Below are 9,647 nucleotides of genomic sequence, written 5' to 3' on the forward strand. Positions count from 1 at the left end.
TAGACTGCAAACAAATTGCCCAAGTTGGGACAAATAAACTATACTTGACTTGACTTGACTTGATTCCTCATTCATGCAATTCCAAGACTGTTTAGAAACCCAGTATGCAAAAAATTATCAAATACAGCATTTTAGAATAGGTGAAAATAATACATTTGTACTGCATGAGGAGAAACTGTGTGTTTTTCCCTAAACTGCATGAATTTAGAATAAATGTCAGTAAAGGGGAGATCTGTGGGTACCCATATAAACCATTTTTATTCAGATATCTTGAAGTCAGAGGTCAATTAGGAGGTGTTCTCTCACACGTGACATGCCCTTTGAAAATGTCCATTTTAGTTTAGCTTAACTTTCGAGAGAAGATATAATGCCATGGTACGAATAGATTTCTTAGGTCTTCTAGTTTCACATAATACCACTGTTTTTGTAATGAGCCACTCTTCATTGTAACTGTAAGACTTACTCTGCTACAGCCTCTGAAAGACAGATGATAAATATGTGTAGAATTGTGCATCTGAGACTTTGTACAACCTTTTAGCCTTCAGCCATTACAGGGTGAAGATGCATTCACTGGAATTCTGTGTAAGATATGCATGTGTTTTTTTTTTATCATTGTTTTGTAAAATAAAAACGATAAAAAACAATTGTCTTAAATTTGTTGATTCCTGCAGGAATTTTCTCAAAAGTACTGTTGGTTTAAACTTAGTAAATATTAATTTGTCATAATTATTACAGTATTCTAATTTTTTTTTTTTTTTAAAAAACCTCCATATATGTTGAACATGAATGCTTTTCAATTACACACAATTATTGTAAAAAAAAATCTGTTCATTTTTAGGAAATTACTTGGAACTGAGGACAAGTACTAGAAGTGATTAAAACTTTATTTATTTGTTTTAAAGATATTTTTTGGGGCATTTTATAGCTTTATTGACAGTAGAGACATTTAGAGTGAAAGGGGGAGACAGAGGGAAAGACATGCGGGAAATGGCTCCGAGCCGGACTCGAACCCGGGCCGCCCGCTTACGAGGACCACTTATGTGGTATGCGCTCTACCAGGTGTGCAACCGGGAACGGCCATTAAAACTTTATTGATAATGTGTCAAAACTATATATTTAAAAATAATAACAACAACAATAATATATAATATTAATAATTAATGTCACGTGGGAGAGAACACCTTCTAATGGAATGTTCGATGATGTCACATCGAAGAAGCACAGAATCCTGATGGAAGGTTCTAGAATTCTTCTTATCTGATGTCTCCAGGAGTGGGTATCTCAGAAAATCAGTCAGACGCTTTGTTCAGTAGTGATCGGTTGTTACTTCTGATTCAGAGAAAACAATTTGCAGTCATTGAGGGTTTCAACCAAATCAACTCTTGCCTCACAGAGACTATGGGTAAGTAAGCAGCAGAGCTACACATTTCACAGTTAATAATTCAAAAATTGAAATGTGTTAAATTGACTAGTCAAAATGTTTATATCAGGTTGTATTTATTACAGTATTGTATAATAAAATGTGCCTTCAGCTTTTTAGAGTCTTGGTGTTGTAATTTAAATGTGTATATACACATGTTTTATGTATGTGTTACTGACAATGTGCCCTTCTGTCTTTTTCTCATTCTCTGTTTCGAAGGAGTCTTCGCCTGCAGGAAGCAGGTTATTACACACAGGACGGGACAAAAACTATTTCCTACAAAGAAGTCCTACACAGGTATGTCACTGTACTGTTTGTGTGCACATTTGACCAATGTGTGCATAAGTTGTACACATGTATCACACGTTTCAGAATTTCCTAATTTGTGTTTTATGTTTTAGGATCTTTCGGAGGAGGAATGGTCATCGCCATGGACGGCATCACGTGGACGTTCCAGATAACCAGGAGTCCACTGACAGAGATGAGTCCACTGACAGAGATGAGTCCACTGACAGAGATGAGTCCACTGACAGAGATGAGTCCACTGACAGAGATGAGTCCACTGACAGAGATAAGTCCAATCAGACGGAACGCACTTGGACCACTGGAACAGTGATTATCATGTGTTTTTTATGGCTGCTCTTTCTGCCTGCTGGTAAGTGACTTCAGTCCTAGTTAAACTTGGAACTGCTGGTGTTATTTTTAGTCCTTCAAGTTTATTGAGTTTTTTTTGTCATTGATATTTAAATTTCAAACATTGTGTCCCTCTCGAATCACAGTCTTTGTAATGCAACACATGCAAATAACAGAGCTCAAGCAGGAGGTGCAACTACTGAAACAAAGGATGAACACTTCTTTCCCTGTGATAGACAGAGTGTCAAACTTTGCATTAGAATCACAAGGTAAGTGATTTTTCATACATTAGCTTTATTTTGAAACTTGTTTGAAGGTTGATTTCTAACTATGTATGTGTCCTTGATTTATGTGCATGCAGGTGCAAGAGTTTTAGGCCATTTGTCATCCGACACGTATTGGCCGAAAGGATCTGGAATATGGGATGAAATATTCTCTTGGTGGTGGTCATCGAAAGCCCAGAGAAGAGTTATACAGGTAAGACATACACAGCCATATTGCTTTTGTTTGACATGAATAAATATAGACTTCCAGTTCTAGTTAAGGAACTGTGGAGATTAAAACATATATTTTCTTCTTTCAGGGACATTCTTCACTACGTCCAGGAGAATGCTGGTCTATTTCAGGCGAAAAAGGACATTTAGTTGTGTCCCTGTCTCACCCAGTCTCCATCACACAAGTGACACTCGGCCACATCACCAGAAGCCAGTCTCCAAGCGGACAGATCGCAAGTGCACCAAGGGAATTTTCAACCTATGTAAGTCACATATTTTCAGTCATTATGCAAAATATATTCTACATAGGTCCATTATTCACAGACTGTGCAGCAAGAACCTCAACTCACCTTTGTCTGTTTTTGTTTTCCAGGGGATGAGGACACAGGATGAAATAGGCACCAACTTGGGAACAATGGTTTATGATCAAGACGGCCCAGCATTTCAGACCTTCAACCTGACTGTGAGTGTGATATAAGTGAGACATTAGAGTTCTCATTTATGTGCATTTTTGATATGAACATAAATGGCCTTTCCCTGCCAATTAAACTAACTGTATTTTACATAGGGCAGGAGCTGCTATCAAACCTCCTAACCTCTCCTCTCTTGTTTATTACCAGAATCCAGACAGAGGAATCTTCAGATATGTGAAGCTGCAAATTGAAAACAACTGGGGTAACATGCATTACACGTGTGTATACAATTTCAGAGTTCATGGTGAGGTGAGTAAGTAGAATAAGTAGATCAATCTCAAAACATCAGGATTAGGTAAATTTGGCCCTTGTGTAATTTAACTGTTAGTATCTTTATACAGTCATGGAAAAAAATTAGACCACCCTTGTTTTCTTGAATTTATTGTTTTATCTAGCACTTTTCCATGGTTTTCTTGATAATGATTTTGGTTATTATCAAGAAAACTATGAAAAATGGCTAGAATTCAGCTTTTAAATTAAACTTTCATGAGCTATTTTTGTTGTTGTCATTATATTTGTCCAAACAAATGTACCTTTAGTTGTACCAGGCATTAAAATGAACAAGAAATTTAAGAAAAAAGGTGGTCTAATATTTTTTTCCAAGACTAGTAGTACACCATTCATTGTTGTGACTGTGACAGTGGTTGAGCAAAAACTCGGTAATTCTCAACTCGGAAATTCGGGAAGGCTATGGACAGGACTTTTGGTTGGTCTTAACCTGAGATGCTCTGGACATTTATAGGCTGTTTTGATTGACATGCCTCTTCAATGTCTCGTGAGGGTTTGGGGACAGTGCCTTTGGAGTTGCAGACTGGGGAGGTGGTCCCCATACTCAAAACAGGGGGCCAGAGAGTGTGCTCCAATTATTGGGCTATCACACTGCTCAGCTTCCCCAGGAAGGTTTATTCCAAGGTGCTAGAAAGGAGGCCCTGACCGATTGTCTAACCTCAGATTCAGGAGGAACAGTGTATTCAGTGTATTCCGTCCTGGTCGTGGAACAGTGGACCAGCTCTTTCCCCTTGCAAGGCTGCTGGAGGGGTCATGGGAGTTTGCTCAAGCAGTCTACATGTGTTTTGTGGACTTGGAGAAGGCTTATGGCCATGTCCATTGTGTAGTCCTGTTGGGGGTACTGCGGGAGTATGGGGTATCTAGCTTGTTGTTATGAGCTATCAGGTCCTTGTATAACCAAAGGGAGAGCTGTGTCCTTATACTCGGCACGTCCAACTCGTTCTCAGTGGGTGTTGGCCTCCGTCACAACTGTACCTTGTGTTCGATTCTGTTTGTGGTATCCATGAACAGGATCTCAAGGAGCAATGGGGGGGAGGATGGTGTTCAGTTTGGTGACCTCAGAAATGCATTTCTGTTCTTGGCAGATGATGTGATTCTGTTGGCTTCATCAGGCCGGGACCTCCAGCATTCATTGGGGTGGTTTGCAGCCGAATGTGAAGCGGTTGGGATGAGAGTCTGCACCTCCAAATCTGAGGCCATAGTTCTCTGCCCGAAGACAGTGGACTGCCCTCTATGGGTTGCGAGTGAGTCGCTGCTCCAAGGAAAGGCTTTCATGTATCTTGGGATGTTGTTCACTTGTGAGGGTAGAATGGTGAGATGGGCAAGCTTCGGGTTGGCATCAACAGTGATGCAGGTGCTATACCGGGCCGTCTGGTGAAGAGAGAGCTGAGCTTGAAGGCTAAGCTCTGAATTTACCAGTTCATCTATGTTCAAACCCTCACCTATGGTCATGAGCTTGTGTGTAGTGACCGAAAGAATGAGATCACAGATACAAGCAGCCGAAGGGAAATCTGGGATATTTTGCTTAGCCTGCTGCCACCATGACCCTGCCCCAATGAAAATAGCTAGATGGATATTTCCAGATGTTTTGAGGTTGATCTACTTTCATGGACAGCATGGGGATCAGAGGTCTTCTCTTCCTCCCATGTTTGTGTGGGTTTACTCTGGGTGCTCCAGTTTCCTCCCACAACCCAATTTGGTTAATTAAATAGATGTTCGTGCGGGTTTACTCCGGGTCCTCCGGTTTCCTCCCGCAACCCAATTCGGTTTCATTAAATAAAGTTTTTAATTAGAACTATCTTGCTCTGGGTGTTTGATTAATATTAAAATTGTTTAATTAATATTACTTCATGATGAGTTCAGGTTAAGGATCACTGCAGGTCCTTGTACAACTTTTTTGACAGATAAATATTTGAATATTTAAAAGCAAGAATGTGTAACTAGGAAATGGTTCAATATGTTTTTCTCTTGTTCATTTTGAATAGATGGTAAGGTTAGTCCAATGAATCATCATCATGGTGCTGGACAATTAGGAGCAGCAGTTTGCTCTGCAAAATCTCCTCTTCTTGTCATTTTCTCCACATACAGCAAAAATTATATCCAAGTACTTATAAGCTATGTGGACGGTACCTTTTTCACACCTGGGGTTGGTTGCCAAAATACCTTTAGTTTGCTGCTTAAGTGACAGCTAGGTTTAATTTCATTTTAGCTGAGGGACTCACTTACTTAAAGGTGTTGCACAGAATCCCATAAACGTTTAAACAAATGGAGCATATTTTTCCCTATCGCAAAATGCTAATGGGTGCAGCCAGTTAATAATACAATGATACAAAAACAGTAATATTTCAATTCAAAAAGACAACATAGGTATATATGAAGGCAAAAGAATGGATCAACATACATTTCAAAAATAAACTCAAAAAAATAAATAACGAGGATCAACACAGATAGAAAGTAGTGGTGGAATCCAACTAGGAACATTTACTCAAGTACTGTACTTAAGTACAATTTTGTGGTACTTCAACTTTAATTTAGTTTTTCCAAATTTTCCACAACTTTATAGTAATACTTCACTACGTTTTAGAGGCAAATATTGTTCTTTTTACTCCACTGCATTTAGCTGCCAGCTTTAGTTGCTTGTTACTTTTCAGGTCAATATTTCACATGAGAAATTACAATCAACTTTTAATGAATATGCATGTCCATAAACCACATAACAGTATATTAAGTCGTTAAAATGATCCCTACCTGGACAATCGTAAAACAATGCTTGCATAAATGCGTCAAAAATAACAATACAATAGTATATTTGGAATATTTACCACAATCTACTTTTGTACTTTACTGAAGTAAGTTTTGAATACAGGACTTTGACTTGTAGTAGAGTAATTCTGCAGTGTGGTATTAGTACTTCTTCTTAAGTAAGGGATTTCTTCCAACACTGGTAGAAAGTATCAGAGTGGCACAGGCTGGAGGTTGGCATTATCACAGGGTTCAACATCTCTCTGTGATCATTTTTGCCTTGGTGATGAATATGATCAGTCTTCATGGACAACCTGACTGTCACCTCCAAGTCTGTGCCAGGCAGCAGGTTGATTCTGCAAGGACTTGAGGAGCTGATTGGATGGGCAAGGATGAGGTCCAAGCATGGAAAATCAACGTCTCTGGTGGTAAATAAGGGCAAAGTCTTTGACAGATTCCACTTCTGCATCAAGCCTGATTTCCACCGGGCGCGTTACAGCTGCGGAACGGCAGCACCGCGGTCGCCGTTGCAAATAGCTGCCACTCTAATCAATGAGAGCATTTCCACCGGGCGCACTGCGAAACGTTACAGCAACGTCTCTGCAGCGGCTCTCCGCGAGCATTAGGTAGGACTTCTATTTTCTCCACGAACCGCTGCTAAACCGCGTAAATCTCAACAGAGCAGATCGCACCAGACAGGAAGTCCGACTCAGAATCAACGTCATACACTTCCGCCCCCTTTCAAAATAAAACACAATAGACTACGCAGTTCATGCAGCCTAAAACTACTTCACTTCAACATAATGTTATGACCGAGGCACCAGATCAGCAATTGATCAATCAAAGGGTCTCAGAGGATCGGCGACACGGACGACAAGAGACTGAGTGTTGAAGTGGAACAGCATACAATCATTTATGACATAACACATTGTTTTTATAAGGGTAGATGGTCAAATCAACAGATCTTCCACGTCAGAGAAGCAAAGTAAGCTGTTGGTTGTTGTTGTTGTTCACTTTATACACACAGTTTATCACGGGATCTCGCGGTCCCCCGTATTTTGAGGATTATTGCGTGTTCTCGTTATCTCGCGTGTATACGGCTGGCTCGCTTTGCTGCCGTTCCACGGCTGTAACGCGCCCAGTGTGAATTGACACCGGGCAGAAGATGGAGCAAAACCGCGGTGGAGCCGTTCCGCAGCTGTAACGCGGCCGGTGGAAATCCCCAGTCAGAGGGACACCAAACCCAACTGTCAGGTCTGATCAACTATAGCTGGGTCGCCTGGGTGAGGGTGTCTGATGATGTGAGACCCGAAACAAACAATGACCCTAGAAACACCACTAATGATGTGTTCAGGAGCATCCAAGAAGAGATGCAAAGACTAAATAGCTCTTTCAGTTTTTGCTAAAATTATTGCCTTAATATATGGGTCCATTTCTTTTTTGAAAACATAAGTGAGGTTTTACATCTATATATATAGAGAGAGAGATATGTGTGTGTGTGTGTGTGTGTGTGTGTGTGTGTGTGTGTGAAAAGGATGTTTTGGTTAAAAAAGTATGAATGTGACTTTAAAGGCACATTAAATTACATTACACTTAATAAAATTAATAGTAGCACTAATTACTATATAATTTAATATGATTAATGATATTCAACATTTTTGTTCTGTAATTTAATGCACCTTATTTCACCATTGTTACTGTGAGCTGTGAATTTATTTTTTTTCCTTTTTATATGGACACATAATTTTTATGTTGTTTATTGCTCTATTATTTGCATCTGTTGCATTACAAAGACTGTGATTCGAGAGGGACACAATGTTTGAAATTTAAATGTTGATGACAAAAAAACTCAATAAACTTGAAGGACTAAAAATAAAACCAGCAGTTTCAAGTTTAACTAGGACTGAAGTCACTTACCAGCAGCCAGAAAGAGAAGCCATGAAAAATGTATGATAATCACTGTTCCAGTGGTCCAAGTGCGTTCCGTCTGATTGGACTCATCTGTCAGTGGACTCCTGGTTATCTGGAACGTCCACGTGATGCCGTCCATGGCGATGACCATTCCTCCTCCGACAGATCCTAAAACATAAAACACAAATTAGGAAATACTGAAACGTGTGATACATGTGTACAACTTATGCACACATTGGTCAAATGTGCACACAAACAGTACAGTGACATACCTGTGTAGGATATATTTTTTGTTCCTTCCTCTGTGTAATACCCTGCTTCCTGCAGGCGAACACTCCTTCGAAACTTTGCTTGAAAATGAGAAAAACACATTGACACATTGTCAGGAACACATGCATAAAACATTATGTGTACACAAATTTAAATTACAACACCAAGACTCTAAAAAGCTGAAGTTCTGCTTAGCAACTGTCACGGCCACAATAATGATGTATTATAAATATCCTACCGATGTATGAACACAGCCTATCCTGATGTTTTGAGATTGATTTACCCATCTACTTACTTACCTTACCATGAACTCTGAAACTATATACGCCCGTGTCATCGATGTTGCCCTAGTTGTTCTCGATTTGCAGCTTCACGTATCTGAAAAATCCTCCGTCTTGATTCTGGTAACAAACAAGAGAGAGGAGAGGTTAGGACATCTAGGTTTGATCGCAGCTACTGCTCTATCTATAATACAGTTAGTTTAACTGGCAGGAAAAAAAGTAATCTATGTTTTGGAATGTGACCAACATTAAAAAATGGACATTCATGAGAACTACAATGTCTCACTTATATCACACTTACAGGCAGGTTGAAAGGTCTGAAATTCTGGGCCGTCATGATCATAAACCAGTGTTCCCAAGTAGGTGCCTATTCCGTCATGTGTACTCATTCCCTAGAAAACAAAAACACACAGAGGTGAGTTGAGGTTCTTGCTGTGAATAACAGACGTATGTAGGATATTTTTTTTGCATCATGACTGAAAGTATCTAACTTACGTGGATCGAAAATTCCCTCGGCGCACTTGCAATCAGTCCACTCACAGACTGGCTCTTGGTGATGTGGCCCAGTGTCACTTGTGTGATGGAGACTGGATGAGTAACCAAATGTCCTGTTTCAAGTACTAAAACAAAAGATGGACACTTCTTTCCCTGTGATAGACAGTGTCAAACTTTGCATTAGAATCACAAGGTACACGATTTTTCATACATTAGCTTTACTTTGAAACTTGTTTGAAGGTTGATTTCTAACTATGTATGTGTCCTTGATTTATGTGCATGCAGGTGCAAGAGTTTTAGGCCATTTGTCATCCGACACGTATTGGCCGAAAGGATCTGGAATATGGGATAAAATATTCTCTTGGTGGTGGTCATTGAAAGCCCAGAGAAGAGTTATACAGGTAAGACATACACAGCCATATTGCTTTTGTTTGACATGAATAAATATAGACTTCCAGTTCTAGTTAAGGAACTGCGGGGATTAAAACATATATTTTTTTCTTTCAGGGACATTCTTCACTACGTCCAGGAGAATGCTGGTCTGTTTCAGGCGAAAAAGGACATTTAGTTGTGTCCCTGTCTCACCAAGTCTCCATCACACAAGTGACACTCGGCCACATCACCAGAAGCCAGTCTCAAA

The 9,647-nt window shown here is 39.8% G+C and overlaps 1 protein-coding gene and 1 long non-coding RNA gene across 2 annotated transcripts; both read left to right on the top strand.

Moving 5' to 3' along the window:
* The first annotated feature begins 1,634 nt into the window (after positions 1 to 1,634).
* Positions 1,635 to 3,393, top strand: LOC131974982 (SUN domain-containing protein 1-like). Its single transcript, XM_059337499.1, has 7 exons — positions 1,635 to 1,717; positions 1,822 to 2,075; positions 2,200 to 2,322; positions 2,415 to 2,530; positions 2,637 to 2,810; positions 2,921 to 3,010; positions 3,168 to 3,393. The coding sequence occupies exons 2-7, from the start codon at positions 2,042 to 2,044 to the stop codon at positions 3,279 to 3,281; spliced, it is 651 nt and encodes a 216-aa protein (XP_059193482.1). The 5' UTR covers positions 1,635 to 1,717; positions 1,822 to 2,041; the 3' UTR covers positions 3,282 to 3,393.
* A 5,705-nt stretch (positions 3,394 to 9,098) lies between these two features.
* Positions 9,099 to 9,647, top strand: LOC131974099 (uncharacterized). The gene is made up of 3 exons (XR_009394626.1): positions 9,099 to 9,200; positions 9,293 to 9,408; positions 9,515 to 9,647. It is a non-coding gene; the product is annotated as an uncharacterized LOC131974099 (long non-coding RNA).

The sequence above is a fragment of the Centropristis striata genome, chromosome 7, assembly GCF_030273125.1.
Source record: "Centropristis striata isolate RG_2023a ecotype Rhode Island chromosome 7, C.striata_1.0, whole genome shotgun sequence".
NCBI classification, from domain to species: domain Eukaryota; kingdom Metazoa; phylum Chordata; class Actinopteri; order Perciformes; family Serranidae; genus Centropristis; species Centropristis striata.